Raw genomic sequence first — 21,002 nt, forward strand, 5'->3', positions numbered from 1 at the left:
CAACAATCAGAGAGGCATGAGCTCAAGTCTTAAAATGAGTTGTCACATGCTCTCTGCAGAAGATAAATGTAGCTGAGAGAGGAATAAGTGTTATACGCAGCAAACATTTCAGTTGGGAATTTTTGGGGAAGCTGTAGCTTTGTACCACTTCTGTGTTTAAAATGCTGTTCACCTAAAATACACGAGTGTCACCTGTGAAGATTACACAAGGAACGTTCACAGTCCTCATTGGATTTATTGTCTTCTTCAAGCTTTTATTGGGAAAAGCAGTGTTAAAAAGAGAAGAAAATGGGATGTCATCTCACTGATACTAGGCCTGTTGCTAGCACAGGAAAGGGCTTGGTGCTGCACCTCTGGTACTTGGCAGCTTCTGGTGTATGGAAATTCCTCTTGTTCGTGATCTCCCTTTCCAAACTTCAGGAAGTCAAAATGAGAACACTTTCTTAATTTTTTCTTTTTTCCTTTTCAGTGCTCAGACAAGTCATGCCTCAGAACTCCCTCTCTAAAAAAGAGAGTGACTGATATCAACTTGGAAGGAAAGAAGGACTCTGGAATGTTAAAATACATTAGGCACCAGGTACTGACTAAGCAAGGCCATACGCTGGTTGGGGAGGTTGCTACACAGATGTTGGGTCAGGCTGCAACAAGAAGGAAAATGTGTATGGATCACGAAGCCCATATGATGGAAAGAACTGTTGTTCTTGAGTGTGGATTAGTTCAGACTTGCATGTTTTCATGAGATGAGTAATGCTAAATTTAAGCTTTTTAGGGGAATTCCTGGCAAAGAATCCTTGAAAGATATAGGTCCATTAAATGTTAATCAACATCCATGGCTTCCCATAGGGATAAATGCATCAAGACTGGGACACAGAAAATAAAACAGAAGAAAAACCACGAATCCACTTAGATGTAACCTGTCAGTGTACAGGAAGTTTCTTTTGTTCTTTCTTGTTCAGTGTTCTTGAAGAAGTAATGGATAATTCTTGGTTGTCTGAAATTTTCATGGGTTGACATCAGTGTATGTGCACCATCTTGGAAGAGTTTTCCTTTCCTTTTGTCCTCTTTATCCATGTTTTGTGACCTAAGTGAGTAGCATCAGACTCAAAACTGCTGTTTTAGTGTAGGTTGAAAGCAATGTTCTTCTGTGGAACATTATCTGAAATGACTGAAACTAGAAGCTATCATCCAGATAAAGTGCTGTCCAAAACTAGGGTAATTGTTAAAAATGTGACAGTGTTCACTGAAGACAGATGGCACAGCTCAGCTGTAGGTTGTGACATTGTATTTTTAAATATTTTTACAGGTTATGAGCCTCTCCCCTGCACCTTTGTCACTGCTAATCAAGGCAGCTCCTGTCCTCACTGAGGAAATGTATGGGGACATCCATCCTGCAGCATGGGAGCTCCTGCTCAGTGTGGATGAGCACATGGCTGGAGCAGCAGGTAAGGGAACAAAACCAGCCAGCCTATCTAGCAGACAGCTCAACTCACAGCAGGTTACAAGGCCTTGCAAGACAGCTGTCTAGTGGAGGAGGTCTTAATGACATCAAGGATTTTGTTAGGGCTATTTGGTTTTTGCAGACCTTCCTGTGCTTTTGTGCTCTATACAAAAGAGGTGGTCAGAAGGTCCAGGAAGACAATCTGCACAGCCCTGTTTATGGCCAACATGCAGAGAAAAACGCAACTGGTAATTTGTGTTTAGCAGGATTTCTATGCAGAGGAAGTACAGCATTATAATCAATCCGGAGTTTGCTCAAGTATTTGGTATGTTGCCTTTGTTTTGCTTTCATTAAGCTATTTCTATCTTGACTAGAGACCAGGCAAGGTCAACTCTTTCAAGGGTAGATAACAGCAGGACAAGGGGAAGTGGTTTTAAGTTGAAGGAGGGAGGATTTAGGTTGGATATCAAGGGGAAGTCCTTCAAGGGCAGAGTGGTGAGATGCTGGAACAGCTGCCCAGAGAGACTGGAGGTGTTCAAGGCCAGGTTGGATGGGGCCCAGGGCAGCCTGGTCTAGTATTGAATGTGGAGGTTGGTGGCCCTGCATGCGGCATGGATGTTGGAGTTTGATGATCCTTGAGGTCCCTTCCGACCTGGGCCATTCTGTGATTCTATGATTCTGTGTTTCAAGGTTAACCCGGCACAGTTCTTTTCATTGCTTCAGGTGCCCACCAAGCCACTCTCTCACTCCTCAGCAAGGGGAGAAAGTAAGAGGGGAAAAACGAAGGTCAAAATAAGGACAGAGAGAGATTGCTAACCTGTCACAAGCAAACAGACTTAACTTGGGTAAAATTAACTTACTTCATTGATAATTAATGACATAGTAGAATAGTGAGTACCAAGGAGAAACTAAAACCACCTTCTCTTTCTCCACCAAGCTCAACTTCACTCATGACTTTTCTACATTCTCCTACTCCCTGAACAGTGCAGGGGGAAGAGGAATGGAGCTGTAGTAAGTTCAAAACCCTTTGCTGTTCCTTCCTTTTTACCCTTTTCCCATATTTCTGTGCTGGGTCCCTTCTGTAGCATATAGTCTTTCATGAACTATTCTAGCATGGGCCCTTCCCACAGGCTGCATGCAGTTGAAGAACTGCTCCAGAATGGGTCTATATCAGAGGCTGAGTTCTTTTTGAATGGACTGCTCCAGCACAGCTCTCCCACGGGCTGCAGTTCCTGCCAGAATACATATTCCAGCATGGGCTCCTCTCCACGGGCTGCAGATCTTAGTAGGATGCTGCTTTTGTGTGGGCTCCCCATGGACTGCAGTTTCCTTTAGCATGTATCCATCTGCTGCAGTGTGGGGTCCTCCATGAGCTGCAGTGTGTATATCTGCTCTGATATGGTACACCATGGGCTGCAAGAGGACAGCATATGCCACCATTGTTTTCTCCATGGGGCAGGGAATCTTCTCCAGTACCTGGAGCATCTCCTTCTCACTGACCTTGGTGTCTGCGGGCTTGTTTTTCTCATCATTTCTCTTGCAGCTGCTGCACAGCAATTTTTACCCTTTCTTAAACACATAAGTGCAGAGGCATGACCAGCTCATTGGTTCAGCCCCGATCTTTGAGCCGTCTAGAAATGGTTCTGTCCAGCATGGGGGTGGCCCCGGTCTCTCTTCTCAAAGAGGCCACTTTGTAGCCCCCATGCTACAGACACCTCACTACGACAACGCAGTGCACTAGACCAAATGTGCAAACAGGAAGAGAGGAGCAAAATGAAGAGAAGCAAGCTGTCTGGGGCTGCACTTCTTTCCCCCCCCCCTTCAGACTGCTTTCTAGGAAAATAATTTTGACTATTACTTTATCAAAACCTTACTAAGACTTCTCTTTCTGAGGAGTGCTATTTGCCTGCCCCTCCAGTGCATCCTGATACATCTTCCTCTTCTTCCTCTTCCTCGAGGGAGGATTGAAATCCACCTGAGAGACTGTAGTAGTTATTTAGTATCGAGTGATTTCAGCCCTGGCATGATTTACGTTCAATCAGGGTAAAAGATGAACGCTCCCAATGTTGCTATCTGCAAGCTGGATGAAAGGAAATCCTGTGTTGCTGTACAACAGCACCATCTACTGGCTCCTTTCCAGGCTGAATCTCTTATTCGGGGTTTTGGAAACCTTTCATTGCAAACTGGCGGTTTCAAATCAGTCCTTCTAAGACTCGATGCAGTTAAAACATCAAAGAGCAGAAAGGTTGTCTCTGCTGGTAAAGCAGGACGGACTGTACAGATTTGAAGCAGGATTTTGTAGCAGAACTGGAAGCCTCTGCAGTGCAAGGCAGTACCTAAGCAGTCAAAGGTCAGCCTTGCTTTTCTGCATGTGTTCAGATTGCCTTCTGTCAGTACAGCTCTCATGCCTGGCATCTGCTAAGTAAACGTTGAGGGGAGCAAGATGGTAGTTGTTCTTTTTCTACCGTGGAAGAATTACTCCCAAAGAGAAATTATCTCCAGTGATCTTTGCTCAGCTACTGGTCATGAGTACTCACACCAACCACCCACAGCAGCACTGTTCTCTTGCTTCCTGCTCAGTGCTCCTTGATATACACCTAAATTAATTGGCCTCCACAGGGCTGGAGTTGGGAGTTGTTCTGTTTATATTCAGATATGCTCTAATGAAATAACAGAGGGCCACCTCAACTTCTGTTCTGTTGTTTTCCATTGTGACCTTGCTCTCCCAATTCATAGCAGCACTATTTTCTCTTGTAGGCAATTGTAACCATTGCAGTTATGTAAGAACCATTCTTTTTGTTTCTATCCCATGACAATTGACTTGTGGGTCTCCCACTGAGCGATTTGCTCCTGCTCTGAGTTGTTAAACTCACCTTTACCAATCATCACAGGAAGCAATCAGAAGTGAAACTTGAGAAAGCCAAGCTGAGTTAGTCCTGTTACATCAAGAGATGCTTCTTATTTTATATCAGTTGTGACTGAGTGTTAGTAAGAAGGGCAGAGCTATGTTTTGTTTTAAAAGTAGGTTTGACAGAACTTTTTACAAGCATAATGCTGTGTGGCTCCAAAAGATAAAATCGTAGATGTTTTTGTTTCATGGTGCAGTACAAGTTTTGCTTAGCTTAGTAGACTGCTGATCTCATTTTTGGAATCAGGGTTTCTTTCTGATTAGGGTTTGTACAGCTGCAATTTTTCCTGCCAAGTAAACACATTAATAAGGGAAACAGATGATCTGATGTTCTCTCCCTGCAGCTGCCATGTTCCTGCTATGTGCTGTGAAAGTGCCAGAGGCTGTTTCTGACATGCTGATGTCCGAATTTCACCACCCAGAGACAGTGCAAAGACTGAATGCCATTCTCAAATTTCACACGCTCTGGAGGTTTCGTTATCAAGTCTGGCCTAGGATGGAAGAAGGAGCTCAACAGATCTTTAAGGTAGATAGAATACATGAAACACAATGTCACCGTTTGTGGCTTGTCTGGTAGGATAGGTGTGTTATGACATGCTAACATGAAATTGCCTCAAAATCTGTTTAGGAAAAAAAATGGTCATCTCATTCATATACTTAGGTATAGGTGGTGTTGGAACTCCTATATAAAATGGGACAAGTGCACTGGGGAACACATAATGAGGTCCAGAAAAACAGATAAAGAATGAGATTTGTCAATGTGGTCTTATTTTATAGTGAGGTACCCTTTAATTAACACTTAGCACTACAGGCATTAATATTTGTGTGCTGTAACAACCTTTGTGGTTTTGTTTAGATCCCTCCTCCAAGTATAAACTTCACTTTGCCTTCTCCTGTTCTGGGGATGCCCTCTGTGCCAATGTTTGATCCTCCCTGGGTCCCTCAGTGCAGTGGGAGCGTACAAGATCCTATCAATGAAGACCAGTCGGTAAGCAGAGATGTCATGAGAGTGAGCATTGCAGTTTCTCAGTAAGGGCCTGGGCGAAGCTGAAGCCTAAAGGTGCAGACAAAACTCTCAAGTTTTCTTGTTGTCCTTAGCTGGAGAAGATCTAGTGAATATATTGTCCACGTGGGGCACAGAATGTTCTATGTGGACGTAACTTTCTTCTGTCTGTTTGATCGAGGAGATGCTGTACTGTACATCATGTGCCCACAAGAGACAGTAACTCAGATCTTAGGAGCACAGTTGCTGTCTCTCCAAAGGATAAGTTCACTCAAACTGTTTTCCAGTTTTCTGTCTTGTTTTGTGCGGTGTCTCAGAAGGAAGAGGCCTGTTATACATGTAGCTCCTGGTGCATCTGTTCAGCTAGTGTGACTTGGATTTTATTTAGAAACTGAGTTGCTGAATGTCATTAAGGACCTTGGTGGAACACACAGAATATGTGTATCATAACTAATAGTGTCGAGTTATGTCTCTTCTCTCTTCTTCCTAACAGAAATCATTTTCAGCCAGGGCAGTGTCTCGTTCCCATCAGCGAGCAGAGCACATCCTGAAGAACCTGCAGCAGGAGGAAGAGAAGAAGCGCTTGGGTCGGGAAGCCAGTCTCATCACTGCTATCCCCATCACTCAGGAGGCCTGCTATGAGCCAACCTGCACACCAAGCTCAGAGCAGGAAGAAGAAGGTGTGCCCCAGGGCCAGAAACTGCCTTCCAGGAAACTGAGAGCACCTGCTACCAACATACAGCACAGCTTAGGGATGTGACATCCAAGAAAAAGCTGTTGTTAGTAGTAGCAAAGTCCCTGCTTTGGTGTGGTCGCCACCCTAGAGACTGGACAAGTACTAGAACTGAATCATTTTAATATCTCTAGAAAGGTGGTGAACAACCACTGGATCTAGATATGTTTTAGGAGACACGTGTGCAGAATTTGCAATTCTCAGTAAAACTAAGAACTTAGAACTAAGAACTTAAGAACCAAGAAACTAAGAGCAAAGGTGGTTAATAGGATGTACATGAAGAGAGGAATATAGACACCTCAGTTAAAATATGACTCACCAAGTCACCGCACACTATTATGGATCAGTGCTTAGCTGGTTCCCAAAGCATGAGTGAAGTGGTTACTTGATCTTCATAGGTCTTAAGTTGTTCTAGTGTTACCTGACTTGAATTTTCAATGTTCCAGTTTGGTTGCAAGTGCTCTCCTTTTGAAAGGTGCCTAAAGTCTGTCGGCTGGATTTGGGCTGACATTTCCCATTCTCTTTGTCAGTAGAAGAAGTTGCCAACCTGGCCTCCCGCCGTCTCTCTGTGAGTCCTTCCTGCACCTCCAGTACATCTCATAGGAACTACTCGTTCCGTCGTGGCTCTGTCTGGTCAGTGCGGTCAGCAGTCAGTGCAGAAGGTAGGTTGAAGTCACTGTGGAGTATCCTTTCCTAGAATTTCGTTCACTGGAAACCTGTGATCAATAAAGCTGATGGCGTTACATTTTGCTGAATGTATTCCCAGGCTTGAACCAATTTATAATAAGCTAATTAAAGTTCTTGGGCAGAACGTTGACCGAAGGCTCGATTTCTTCTTGGAAATAGTAGTAAGCTTGTTGTGCATGCACAGTGATCAGATGTAGCCTGCCATTTTGTTCTGATTATACAGCACTAACGCAAACATCTGTCTGACCTGCCTGTATGATGTCACAGCTCATTCACAAACACTCACCTTCTGGTCTTCTTTGTATTCCAGATGAAGAACATACTACAGAGCATACTCCAAACCATCATGTGCCACAACCACCTCAAGCTGTGTTTCCAGCATGCATCTGTGCAGCAGTACTCCCCATTGTCCATTTGATGGAAGATGGGGAAGTCCGGGAAGATGGAGTAGCTGGTACTGAACTAGATTACATTTCAAGTCATTCTTGATTAGAAGTGGCAGAAGCAGCCAGTAATTACAATGTTTACATTTGCTAGGTGCCATAACTAGAGTGAAAGAAGTAATACAGCCCTGTATTTGCTCACAGTTCATTTTTGGTAGAAGTAGCATGTGCTATATATTGTCATGAGTGTATATATTTGTTACCAACCTTGTGAGTAACCAATTCTCACAAACTATTCACTAATAGATGAGCAACATTTTTTTTTTTTTTCATTTGTTGTTGGATCTTGAAGGTTTGTTGGTATTTTGAGTGGCCCTAAAAAGCCCCCAGTTCTACAAATATGTTGAGAAGCTGGAAGGAATGTAGTGGGATACCAGAACAGAAAGATCTAAAACACGTGTTTTGTGAGAACTGACTGTGAAGCTGAGCTTGTTTTGTGTGGCAAACAGGAAACAAACAGCTAGAGGAATGCTGCTATATAAGCTGCATCTTGGGAAGTTCAAGATGCGAATTAGAAAATAAATTCTCTACCAGGGGCACAGTGTAGTCTCATTGGAATCTCCATTTGTCTCCATCCACAGCAGGCTTTGTCTTGGCTAGACAAAGCCACAGTTGACATAATGTAATGCTGGTGACAGTCCTGCTCCAAGCAGAGTTTTAACTAGAGACCTCCAGAGGTCTGTTCTCAGCATTATTTCTTTGATCCTATGACAAATAGAAAACCAATTATACACAGCTCTAATATTTGCTTTATGGTCGGTGACTTATTTGTAAAGTAATAATAGGTCCTTATATATTTCTTTCTCTTAAATGTTTAGAGATGGTGGACTTTTGTCCTTCCTTTTTTGTCACTCATAATGTTAGCTGATTGCAAACAGAACTTTATGACATTTTCTTTTTTTCAGTTTTGAGTGGGTATAGTCAGTCACTGAATTAGGGTGTTGTTTTGTGATCAAGATATGAGTGCTGAAAACAAAACAATGACTAATTCTCTCGTGTTGTTAATCTTCACAAGGTTACAATTAATTACACTTTGGGGAGTTGATAATCAGCACAATCCCCTGCTGATCACCTAATGTTGCCCATTAACACCAGATAAAGTCACTCCATGAATCACCATGAAGTGCAGTTTCCATGTACAAACAAAATAATTTTTTTAGTTGGCTTGTTTGCTCATCTGGAGTTGTGAATCCAGTTAATTTCCCTGATCACAGTGGTGAAGTGCTACCTGTCCTGTCACCAGAACCTAGGGAAGGTTCAAGTGTTAGACTTGTCATTGTTGCTTGAAATGACTGCAGTGGTGAGCCAAGTCCTAGTACCTCAAAGTAACTCTGTGTATTTCAGTACAAACATGATAAATGTAGTAGGTTAGGAACATTTGCGTTCAAGTGCATCGTTTCAAGGCTTTTCCAAGGGAGAGAGTTCTGACTATGTTTTCTGTTTTTATAGTGAGTGCTGTGGCTCAGCAGGTCCTGTGGAACTGCTTAATTGAAGATCCCTCTACAGTTCTGCGCCATTTCCTTGAGAAGCTCACAATAAGCAACCGGCAGGTGAACATCTTCTCACTCTAGCAGACTTAGCTATTGCTTAGAGCAGGGGTGCACAGCAAGCAGAATCCCTCTGTGGGCAGTGACTGGAGAAGTAGATTTGCTACTTAAAATCTTCATCTGGCTTCAATTTCTGTTCATTGATGTAAATGGGACACAGCTCATTTACCACCGCATGGATGTGGCTTGTTATAAGTTAGCCTTGAACAGATGCTTAATGAAGCGCAACCCTTTCTATCAAAGATATCACCTCCACCCATGCCACCCTGTTCTGTTTTCTCTCAAAGGTGGAAGTGGCATTGTCTCTCAGTCTGCCTGTCCTTGGCTGACTGTGAAACTCCCTTCCTGCTTCCTTCCCACCTTAAGCTTCTTAAGGAAGGAAAGTTAGATTCGTTCCCCATCTCCTATCTAGCATCCACAACTGCTGAGTTGAGCTGTGCTGGATTTCACAGCATCTCTGTAAAATTTAACTAGGTAACCGTTTGTTGTAATAAGCAAGAGTTGGTATAATCACAGGGAGAAGAGTGCAGAATCAGGATAATACAATCAGGATAAATGACAGTAATATCCTTTCTCTGATGAAAAAGGCAGACATGGGCCTGGCTGCTGTGCCTTGGGTCTTATTTTGGGAAATAGAAGAGCAGTCGCAAGCAGAGAGTTCTATTTCATGCACCAACAGACAGAGCTGAACAAAGGGATAAAAAAAAAATGGTTAATGAACAAAGATGGGGAAGACAAAAGGGAGAAATCCATTTTCTATTTTGTGATGGAAAGAAAAAGCATTTGCTCTTTTTCCAGGATGAGCTAATGTATATGTTAAGAAAGCTTTTGTTGAATATTGGGGACTTTCCTGCGCAGACATCTCATATCCTCTTTAATTACTTGGTAAGTAGTTTGGGGGTCAACTGTGCAGCCCATAATCTTACCTCTGTCTGTCTGTGTCTTAGGAAGTTAATGCCACAATCTGCAAGGAAATAAATGGTCTGTAACTGTTCATTTACAGGTCATATCTGCTTCTGGCTCTAGATGCAAATTACTTGTACCAGCCTTTCATTCCTTAAAGGGAGAGGAGAAGGAATCTTTAGCTTTCTATTAAACCTCTGCACTCCCTGTCCTGAATTTCTGAGTTGAGTCACTAATGATGAATTTTAGACAAACAGGAGGCAGAAATCATTTATTGTTTTACTTAATATTCATTCAGAAAGTGCTTTGCTTGTGAATGGTCTCACTGGAATAAATTATAAGCTTCTATTATAGTCATAGAAAATGCATTTGTTGGAGTTCTTTTGATTAAGTTCTGAAAAAACAGGCAAGACCTATACAACTCTGGGAGCCTTCCAGTGTTTGTCAGGTGTCTGTATGGCACGTAGAAGCAGAAGGTACACGGAGTCTTATGATGGAGAAGTTCTCCATTTTCCTCATTCACAATGGCTTTTAAGACTGCGTTGCAATTGCACTTTTTCCCCCCACTCCTCATCCTCTACAGGAAAAGAAAGAATAGTAGAAGCAAATTGTTCTGTATTATGTATAAACTTTCAGGATACAATTTGAATTTAGAGTTTGTCCTCTGAGTCAGGAGAGGCAGAAGAGCCATGTTCTTGTTCTGTGTTTATGGAATGCCCTACACAGTTAGAGTGTGCATTATCTCATCTTCCTCTTACTTATTACCTGCAGGTAGGACTGATCATGTATTTTGTACGCACTCCTTGTGAATGGGGCATGGATGCCATTTCTGCCACGCTAACCTTCCTCTGGGAAGTGGTGGGTTATGTAGAAGGGCTTTTTTTCAAGGATCTCAAACAGACTATGAAGAAGGAACAGTGTGAAGTGAAACTGCTGGTGACTGCCTCAATGCCAGGTATAAAAAATGAGTCTTTAAGCTTCTTTCGCTTCCAAGTTCACATGTTCCTACCAAAAAACAGATCTGCCAGTACTGCATTAGACCTGCTCTGAGTGGCTGCGTAAGTCGCTTTTGCTTGAGTTGAGGATTCAGTCAGGAAGTTCAACCTCTAGTTCCTCGAGATTCAGAGGGCTACTTGAAGAGCTCTGAAACAAACAAAATGAATAAGAACAGTCTTTTTAACTCAGAGCTTTATGCCAGTTGGGTTGTGAAAACCTGGTGGGATGATTACTGTAAAATGCAACCTCTCGTTTAAGTCTCGTGAGAGCCCCAGCAGAGTGTGCAGTGAGCTTCGGACCTCATGAGTCAGGCAAGAAATTTCTTGGTGAAAGACACATTCAACATTTCAGGCCTGTTCCTTTCCCAGAGTTGTCAGTGCTAAAGTTGCCAGCTTCCTGTTTTAGGAACAGATCAATTTCTCATTAACTGTAGAATTGTGAGCCTATGCTATCACCACATAACCTGTTCCAGGCAGGACTGGCATTATCTGTCTGCCCAGGAGTTAATTTAAATTGTTACTTTTCCTACATGGTAGTCTTTTGAAATGCAGCTTCTTTTCTTCCTTTAGGCACAAAGACCCTTGTTGTGCATGGACAGAATGAGTGTGACATACCAACTCAGTTACCAGTTCATGAAGATACACAGTTTGAGGCTCTTCTGAAGGTGAGTTTTTGAACTGAATGGACTGTTTAATGTTTTTTTTACTTGCCATACCTGGATCCCAGCAATACATTCTGCCTGAGCTTCCTGATTTAGTGTCACATTTGCTGTTACAAACATTTCTGCATACATATGAGGAAATCTTGGTTGCATGAATACAGAATACTATCTTAAAGGGTAATAGAAATGTGCTGACATCACAGCCAGCCAAAATCCCACAAATGCAAGTACGTTTGAATACATTGCAGCTTGTTATCCCTTGGCTAAATACAGAAGTCATTGAAGTGACTTTTATTTTATCAACACTGAAGAGAATGATTAGGATCAGAAAGAGTAGAAATGATGATTTGGTAGCCATTATGATATGTTTGGATTTAGGAGATGTGAAGTCAGTTCCCTTTTATGCCTATTATTTTCAGGATTAACTTAACCAAGGTACATAAGAAAAGGACTTGTAGAAACCTCTGATTTGTCCAACTACATTAAGTTTTAATGGGAATCATGCACCTCAGTGCTTGAAGGGGTCTCAACTGTAGTGTCTCTGTACATCCACTGTCTCTAAAACTTGATTAAAGAAGTAGCATGTAAATAGAAGCTACAATACCCGTATGGTAATACAACCGGACAAATACATGAGTGTGAAGACCTCAAAAGAAGTAACTTCAATATTCAGGACTGTGATATCCATTTGCCTTGATTGTTGTGAACATGTCAACTTACTTTATGGTTAAAAAAAGAATGAGGAATTAATGTGAAAAGAGTCACAGAGCCTATAAGGTTGATAGGCATTCATATTTGTGTCTGTATACATTATTAACAGGGTATTGTTCTTTTAGACATTGAGGTGTTTGGTACAAGACAGCAATAAGTAACTGAAAGTTTCTCATCTCTTCAGGAGTGTCTGGAGTTTTTTAACATACCTGAAACACAGTCTTCTCATTACTTTTTAATGGACAAGCGATGGAATCTTATTCATTACAATAAGGTAAGGCAAAGGTCAGGTACAGATAACTTAGTTCTTTATATCTCATCCCTTATAAACATCCGGGTTATCTGAAGGGGAACAAGGAACCATAAGCAGAATTCTGTCCTGCAGGCACCACGTCTCTGGTATTCAGTTATGTGTTGTAAAAAATTGGAGTCTGACAGAAGAATCAAGTGACAGAACTGGAGTCCCTTGGCTCTTAAGGCATTATGTCCAGCTTTCCCAGAAAAGAGAGAGAGCAAATTTTTCTTCTGTTTATGCCCTGCCCAAAATCTTCAGAAAGGATGAAAAAAGGACCTTTTATTCTGTTGTAATGAACAACGCTGTTGCAATTGCATTTGTTTAAAATTCACTGTTTCTTTCCTGGCAGACCTATGTTCGTGACATTTATCCTTTCCGAAGGTCCGTTTCTCCCCAGCTCAACCTGGTGCAGATGCATCCAGAAAAGGGTCAGGAGCTCATTCAAAAGCAGGTATCTTACTGTCACTGAACACCTCTGCCTGTAAACAACTCCTGTAAATAAAACTTTCCTTGCCCTATAAAGGCCTCCACTCAGACTGCATGCAGATAGAGCGCTCTGCTGGAGAAGCAGCAGTTGGCATGAAATCTGTCTTGGTGCTGTTTAACAGGTGTATGGTATTTCAAGAAGAGCCAAAAAATAAGAATGTGATTTCCTCCCCTTCTCTCCATCCAGCTTCTTTTAGGTGAATCATTTTGCATTCTCCTACACTTGGCCAGAACAACTTCAGTTGACTCAGCTTTAAAAGATGCTTATTGCCTTCTTAAACATGACCTCTGAGTCTTTCAGAACCTTTTCTTCATGAGTGCATCTGGCTGTGGATCAGACAATATCTGTTCTACCTTGCAGTCTATTCTCTCACTGCAAAGAATGTTCCTTGTCTTTCTTTGTCTTGCTCTCAGATGCAAGTCTTTTAGTACAGCCACCATTAGTGACACTGAAGCAGCAATTGTTTCCTCAGGGGAGTCTCTGCCCTTGGAAGGATGCTGTCTTCCCCATTTTACAGCCTCATGACTTGATAATGTGTCTGATCCTGCTAATGCTCTGCAGCTCCCAGGAGTTCTCTACAGAAACTAAAGGAGAGAACAGTGCTTTTAATGTGCTGCAGCCTCCTGAGAGTATTATTTCCTTAGACAGCAAGGCAGCAGTATTGAGTTCACTCTGCCTGTAGAAAGCCTCATGCTTTTTTTCTCCACAAAAGCAAAGTTTTCTCAGCAGTACACATATGAATACTTAGGGAAAAGTTGCTCTGGTTGTATCTGCAAAGATGATACTAAGCAGGAAATAAAAAGAAAGGGGAATGTGGTTAAACTGTTAAAAGTTCTAATGGTCTTACAATTCTAGCCACAAAGCAGCTGCTGAAGTTGCGTCCTTGGTAATGGGATCATGCAAACAGGAAAATATCATCAGGAATCATTATAAAAATTAAATATGAAGCTGCTTTGGAGAAACTAGCTGCTAAAATAATGGCAAACATTGTTAATGCCATCTCGTGTGTCTAATACAGAACAGGGAAATACCTCACGTGCTGCATCTGTCAGTAGAAAATAGATAAAAATTTGAAAATCACATCAAATTGTTTTGGTTGCCACACTGCCAGAAATTATTCTCACTGTGGTTCTAGAAGTTGCGTTCCGTGCGCCAGGGCTTTTTATGTCCTGTGTGACCCAAAAACATTAGAACGGCCTGTCCAGATTTCTCAGGGCACTATTTTACGTTCCATAGTTTTCTATTTAGACCACTTGGAAGACAACATATTTCCAAGGTAAAATGTACATCAAGCATCTGCCAGCCTCTCTGTAGTCATGCAGCAAGGTGCTGGATAACATCTGTCTCCGGGAAAGAAAGCAGCACTGTGGAGTCTATGTACCAGGCAGCAATCCATGCAGAAGTTGTACTGTTTGAACACTATTCCAGAATGAGTGCACATAAGAGCAAGGTCTTAGTGACTGCAGGATGTGGGAAGCTGGGCTTTGTCCCACGTTGAGCCACGTGCTCTGAGTTTTGGCTTCAACCCAGAAGCTGAAGGCTGTCTTGAAACTGCTTCCAAAGACAGTTGCTTCTACTGCTGAGCACAGCTCTGCCTTATGTTTGCTATTAGAATCAAAATAAAATAGCTGCCTGGTGAGTCCTACCCTCAGAAGTTCAAAAGAGGCTGGTAGAATGGAACTCAGTTTCTCAGCTGGTATAAACCAGAATTCATCATCAAAGTTGGCAGAACTTTGCTGGTTTACAGTAGCTGAGAATTCGATCTGCTTTGTTTTATGATTACCTTTCTTTTGGAACCCTACATACACTTGCAATGGCCAGACAAGTTCCAGCCTCAATCCAGCAGGAAGATAATCATCCCAACATAATGTTGCCTATTCTCTAAGAGCTTGCAGAGAGTAAGTGCAACTGCCTGGCTTTCTGTTTAGAGTTGTTTTGCCTCTGATCACCTTGGGACTCACACAGGAAAATTTACGTTGATGCTGATCTACAAAAGGCTGCATTGCAAATTTGCAGAGAGTTTGACAACCCACATGGTCCTCTACAACACTGGAATAGAAAGAGTTAAAACCTGTTTGCAAATGCAGTCCATTTATGCCGAATGGAGCTAAAAAACACTGGTCATACAAATTCTGCAGAAGGGCACAGTACTTGCACTTCAAATTTCATCAAATTCCTGTCAACCACGAGTGCCACTTCTCTCCCATCAGAGAAGGCTGTGCAAGCTAGCCTAGAAAAGTGTGTGTACATATACACAAGAGCTTTTTGATTAGACTGATTCTGATTCTTGTCTCTTTTTCAGGTGTTCACTCGCAAACTAGAAGAGGTGGGGCGAGTGTTGTTCCTCATATCATTGACACAGAAAATCCCTACTGCCCACAAGCAGTCGCACGTATCGATGCTTCAGGAAGACCTCCTCCGTTTGCCTTCATTTCCCCGAAATGCCATTGATGCTGAGTTCTCCCTCTTCAGTGATCCCCAAGGTATGGCTTTTTGATGGCTTTCTTTGGTGGTTGTGTGCGGCTCAGAAGGTTTATGTGAGGCACTTCATTTGCCACAGAAACATAGGCTGGAAACTCATAAATCTCCTCCTAGAGAAAATGATACGTAGCTGTTGGTTGTAAGCATAACAGTGGAACGGGCTTTGCTGAGTTAAACACCTCCAGACAAAACTACTTTCTTTGAACATTAGCAGGAATATAATCCTGTATTAAAATTATGCACGAGGCTACGACTGGAACTGTGTCCAGCTGCGTACTCACCAGAACACAGAAGTTTTTCACAAACTAGGGTAAGTCTAGGGGAGGGCCCCTGTGGCACTTAGGGAGCCAGGGGACTTGACATATGAGGAGAGGTGAAGGAACCTGAGCTTCTTCAGTTTCAAGAACACCCATTAATTTTGAAGTTCACCTTGCCTGAGAAAGGGATCTCTGTCTCATCTAGCCCAAGTTTTTCTGTAACTCTCATGGAAGCCTTTGCACTGATTTCTCTGAACCTTGATTCTAGAGCTTTATTTGCCAGCATGCTTTGCAGTAGCATCTTGTCATTGGGTCTGTGTTTTCAAACTGAAACATCAGAAAAATGGTGTGAGACCTCACAGAGCACAAAGTCCACGTTGTGAAAGAAATGGACTTGAAATGAAGATTTGGCAAATCTTGCAGCAGGGATATCGAAGCAGATCTCTCTTTAGGAACTTTGCTGTGAAAGGGTTTCCAGGCTGACTTGGGAATTAAAAAGACCACTGTTTCAGGGTGATAAGTGCTGACCTGTTCTGTAACAGACCCTAAAGACACTTGCTTTCAGAAGCATTATTGTAAATATGCATCATTATCCTGTAATCTCTGGTACGCCTAGAAGATTAAGATTCAGCTCAGATCTTCTTTCACATTTGAAGAAGAGAATTTCCAACTGTGGGAAGCAAGTTTAATGAGCTGTGATACTCATTAATCAGTTTTCATGTGTCTTGTTTTCAGCTGAGATTGGTTCAAGCCCTGTAGGCACTTGCAGAAGTGCAGAATGGATGAACTCATTTCAGAAAGGCAGAACGAGCATCAGTGTTTGTGGGAGGATTCTCTAGAAAAACCTGCAGTGTTGTGAGGCTGGCTATCATAGACAGAGTTGATTGCTCTTGCCTTTTCTCCCCCACAGCTGGAAAAGAGCTCTTCGGTCTTGACACTCTTCAGAAAAGCTTGTGGATTAAGCTGCTGGAAGAGATGTTCCTTGGCATGCCTAGCGAGTTCCCCTGGGGGGACGAGATCATGCTGTTCTTGAATGTCTTCAATGGTGCCCTGATCCTGCACCCTGAAGACAGTGCCTTGCTGAGGCAGTATGCTGCCACAGTCATCAACACAGCTGTGCACTTTAACCACCTCTTCTCCCTCAGTGGGTACCAGTGGGTGCTCCCCAGTATGTTGCAGGTGAGCTATTTCCATGAAAAATACAAGGGAAGACTTACAGAGTGAGCACTTTGTTATAGAACTGAATGTTAGTGAATGAACTTCAAAATTTCCTTACGTTGTCACAGCTCTGTTAGAGCTGTTGCATTTATCCAAAAGAAGTTACAAAGAATTGTTATTTCCACCAGAGGTGCCTGCAGGTTCTTCCACTTTTCTTGGTGGAATTAATATATTGTTAGCCATTTCCCTTTTTTCAAGTAAATTAAATCTTGCAAGTGTAACAAGCCATGGGTGACAGGCATGCTAGAGGCTTGTGGTTGTACTACAAATGTGGATATACTTCAGCCTGCTAGCCTGCTAACAGAGTACATTTCTGCAGAGAAACCTCTAAGAAACATGTGCTGCAATGTGAATTTTGCATTACCACAAAATTTCAGCATTACATCTGGCAAACCTCAAGAAAATTCTGAATGTCTCTGCTCCAAACCTCCCAAGTATTTGTACCAGCAGAGATGTGCAGACAGGCGATTGAAATGGGCTAAAGAAGGAAGCGCAGTCAAACTGTTCCTAGCAATTTATGCTGTTTGTGTATCTCTGAGAAATAAATCCCACTTCTTTGGCATCATGTTCAGTGGCCAGCTCTGAAGGAAATGCCACTCTAAAAAGCTTGAAATGTCTTAGAAGTGGGCAGAACTGTCAGCGTGTTGAATGATAGTTGAGGAGTTCAAATTGTCTTGGCAAAGTGGGGATGCAGTCTGAATGTGGAAAAAGAAAAGAAAAAAAACCCAACAGATAATGTTGATCGGGCTGGACTGTTGTAGGTTCTTGATTAGGAATAATCAGCTGCATGAATGTGTAGAATGGAAGAGAGCTGATTTAGTAGTATTTCTGTAGGACAGAATATTGGACTTGTTCTAGCTCTGAAGCTAAGTATCAATCAAGTGTGTTTCTGTTGAAGGATAAAAAAGAAAAAGGAAACATCATATACCATTCTGGAGTTGACTATAGAGAATTGTATCTTGTGAAAGATAGATGGAATAATTCTGTTTCTCCAAGCAGCAGCACTCCTGACTTGTAATCAGGCTGTAGTTGATGCAACATGAGGTTAGGAGCTGAAGAACCCTTCCACTAGAGTAACGCAGCACTTCCATGTCTTTTATGGTTGTTTAGGTGTATGCTGACTATGAAAGCAACCCACAGTTACGCCAAGCCATAGAGTTTGCTTGCCGCCAGTTCTATGTTCTGCATCGCAAGCCCTTCATTCTGCAGCTGTTTGCCAGTGTTGCCCCTCTGCTGGAGTTCCCTGTGAGTAGAAACCATTCCCTAGGCTGGGTGTGGGGAAGCCTGTGTGTGCAGCCAGCCTCCCATCAGAGATCAGGAGGAGAAAACAGCTGGAGCATCAGCACCGTTCAGGTTGAACACATCCTTACTGCAGTCGGTGCTACTCAGAACCATTTCCTGAGCTTATTTCTCCTCACTTCTGTTCATCGGTTGATTGAGCAGCATATTGAGATAATGAGCCACTGGTGTCTAGGCTAGTAAATATAGTTTCACTTTAAATATCTGTGTATAAAAATATGTGTGTTATTAAAAAATGTGTTATAAAAGGACAAAAATGATTTGCAACTCTTTAAAGAGATCTTTTCTTAGAATGCAGTAATATGAACAGAAAGCTTGTTGCCAAGTTTTAGTACATACGAGCTCTAAGACTGGATTAGCCACGTTTTAAAATCCTCACTAATCAATTTTTAACATTTTAATGAGCTAAAAATTATTAATGGAATTGTAATTGAAAGTGGAACTGTTAAATCTAACTGCACATACACTGTAAGCACACACATCCTTAGCAGGGCAGCAAAGACCTGCTTTTTATGGCAAGTAAAGCTGTGTGCAGTGTTCACATTGTTTCCACTATAGCATCAATCTGTTGAATCAGGTAAGGCTTATTGCTTTAGAGCACTTAGTGCTTCCTGTGGGCTCTTTGTCAAAAAAAAAAACATAACAAAAAGGGTTGCCAATACTTCCTGTAAAGATTGCTAGGATGCACACAGGCCCTCAGAAAATCAGCCATGTGTCATTGAAACAGGATGCTACGAGCAACGGAACCAGCAAAGGAGTGTCAGCTCAGTGCCTGTTTGACCTGCTGCAGTCCTTAGAGGGAGATACTCCAGACATTTTGGACATCTTAGAGCTGGTGAAAGCAGAAAAGCCTCTCAAGTCATTAGGTAACAGCAAAGAATCCTTTATTCAGTAATTCTGTATTGCTGCTTATTGATTAAACATGTGTCTGACGCAGTTTATTTTCTTTTTCTACTCCTCGAGTGCAGTAATGTCTGCTTCTCATGCCTCATGAATCTTTTAAGGATGACTTTATTACCACCATACACTAGATATTTTCTGCAGGAAAGGAATTTTTCACTTATTTTATTCCAAAGCTCCTTTTTCTGCATTGAGCCTTCTAGTCTGAAGCTAGCCCCTGGCATTTTGAATTTTGTCATGTGTGGATGAAGAATAAAGATGGCTAATAAACTACATCATGCTGACAAGATCAGCGTCATCCTCTCCTCTGTTCCATGCTGGCAGGAAACTCAAACATCCTCTCCTGTGGGCAGACTGTGACTAATAACTGATGGATGCCATTCAGGCAGTCAGTTGTCCTGATTACAAAGCAGAATGTATATGGCTGTGTGATGTATGCAAGACACTGTCTCTCTTGGCAGTCAGCCATACAATGCAGCATTTAAGGAGTTGGCTGCTGCGTGCTCTGCAGGGAAATAATTTTGTCTGAATTTTATAAGGACCTTTGACTTATTTTCAAATTTGCACATTCCTTAAATAACACTGATTTTGATCAATTAGTCTTAGTATTAAAGCTTTGTTTTATCCTGGAATTTTCTGATGCTGTCACTAGTGGTGCATCAATGTCATTTTTAGCATGGTGAAAACATCTAGGAAAAAGCAGATGAAGGACTGCAGTAGCATCTGTAGGCCTTCATGCTCAGCAGTGATTCGACCTACTAAAAATCGTTTCTTACTTAGTGCTCTTGGATGTTGGTACAAGTGGGAGTTCAGCACTGTTCTGTCTGACAGGCTCATTTTTGTCAAAAGTCGTGAGCTTACTAGGGAGTGTTAACATGAGAAACAAGCAATTGAAAATGGGGGGGAAAGAAAGGAGTGTGCTAGCTCTTTTCATATCCGTTATGTCTGTGTGCTTATCTTCTCCTGTTGTTTTATTCCCTCAGACTTCTGCTATGGGAACGAGGACTTGACCTTTTCGATCAGTGAAGCCATCAAGCTATGTGTGACAGTGGTGGCCTATGCTCCCGAGTCGTTCAGAAGGTGCTGGTCTGTTCTCCTGTTTTGTGTAGACTCAGAAAAAGCCTAAAAGTTGCATATGGCATGAGGAATCAAAACAGAGGACATAGAAAAGCAGCACAAGCACTATGCTTCTCTGTGAGGCCAAGCTTCTGCTTGTTGATGCATTTCCTAGGGCACCAGCTCCAATTCCAGCCAGCTGCTGAAAGCAGTGCCGAGCTGGGTGGCAGGCCAAGCAGCAACAAATAGGCTGTATTCCTAGATGGGGGCCACATTTTGTTCTTAAGCTTACTGTTGCCAGAGAGGTACCTGAGGGCAAAAACAGGCAGCTGGAAAGAACAAGAAGATGGAGAGATGGGAAAGCAAAAAGAATAGTGTCTAAGAAACCAGAGAAGAAAGGAGTTTTTGAAGGGAAAAAAGAACATCCACAGATGGAGGACTTATTCAGAGGATACCCGAAAGTTCAGACATTTTGCATTACTGTTTCATTTTTCCCTGAAGTCCCTCATATGAGAGTTTCTTTGGCCCAAAGCTGATTACCTAATGAGAAGCAACGAAATCGCAGGCTAGTGGGAGGTTCAGGGGCCTTCAGAAAGAATCTGAAACCTCCACCTGATGAGAGTTTCAGGATTGACAGCTTATAACAGACCAAGTAATGGTTATTTTTCCAGCCTCCAGATGCTGATGGTCTTGGAAGCATTGGTTCCCTGCTACTTGCAGAAGCTGAAGAGACAGACCTCTCAAGTGGAGACTGTGACAGCAGCTCGTGAGGAGATTGCTGCTATGGCTGCACTTGCCACCTCTTTGCAGGCCCTCTTATACAGTGTTGAAGTTCTCACCAGGTAACTCACACTTCACAGGTCCTAGAATGTTTTTGCTCATCAGTCTGGGGAAAAGGAGTGAACAAGAGCTCTCCACATCTGAGTTAGTTTGTATAATGGTTGAGGTTTAGACTGGTAAAGTTAATGCTAGGTTTCAC

At 42.3% G+C, this 21,002-nt stretch overlaps 1 protein-coding gene across 13 annotated transcripts in view; it reads left to right on the forward strand.

The window, feature by feature from the left end:
• The window catches only part of UNC80 (unc-80 homolog, NALCN channel complex subunit), a 118,856-nt gene that overhangs the window by 67,688 nt on the left and 30,166 nt on the right, over positions 1-21,002 (forward strand). For 11 of the 13 annotated variants that reach the window (XM_052675075.1, XM_052675080.1, XM_052675084.1 and 8 more), the window contains 19 exons: positions 470-577; positions 1,304-1,442; positions 4,691-4,872; positions 5,203-5,334; positions 5,843-6,029; positions 6,613-6,744; positions 7,080-7,223; positions 8,662-8,762; positions 9,558-9,644; positions 10,434-10,617; positions 11,228-11,322; positions 12,215-12,304; positions 12,675-12,776; positions 15,115-15,295; positions 16,461-16,729; positions 17,879-18,013; positions 18,795-18,933; positions 19,951-20,047; positions 20,695-20,865. In XM_052675075.1, coding sequence (XP_052531035.1) covers positions 470-577; positions 1,304-1,442; positions 4,691-4,872; positions 5,203-5,334; positions 5,843-6,029; positions 6,613-6,744; positions 7,080-7,223; positions 8,662-8,762; positions 9,558-9,644; positions 10,434-10,617; positions 11,228-11,322; positions 12,215-12,304; positions 12,675-12,776; positions 15,115-15,295; positions 16,461-16,729; positions 17,879-18,013; positions 18,795-18,933; positions 19,951-20,047; positions 20,695-20,865 — 2,675 coding nt within the window. The remainder of the gene's footprint in view (positions 1-469; positions 578-1,303; positions 1,443-4,690; positions 4,873-5,202; positions 5,335-5,842; positions 6,030-6,612; positions 6,745-7,079; positions 7,224-8,661; positions 8,763-9,557; positions 9,645-10,433; positions 10,618-11,227; positions 11,323-12,214; positions 12,305-12,674; positions 12,777-15,114; positions 15,296-16,460; positions 16,730-17,878; positions 18,014-18,794; positions 18,934-19,950; positions 20,048-20,694; positions 20,866-21,002) is intronic. The other 2 variants (XM_052675076.1, XM_052675083.1) reach the window with 1 other exon arrangement.

This window comes from Tympanuchus pallidicinctus, unplaced genomic scaffold (assembly GCF_026119805.1).
Source record: "Tympanuchus pallidicinctus isolate F22 unplaced genomic scaffold, pur_lepc_1.0 scaffold15, whole genome shotgun sequence".
In the NCBI taxonomy this organism is placed as follows: domain Eukaryota; kingdom Metazoa; phylum Chordata; class Aves; order Galliformes; family Phasianidae; genus Tympanuchus; species Tympanuchus pallidicinctus.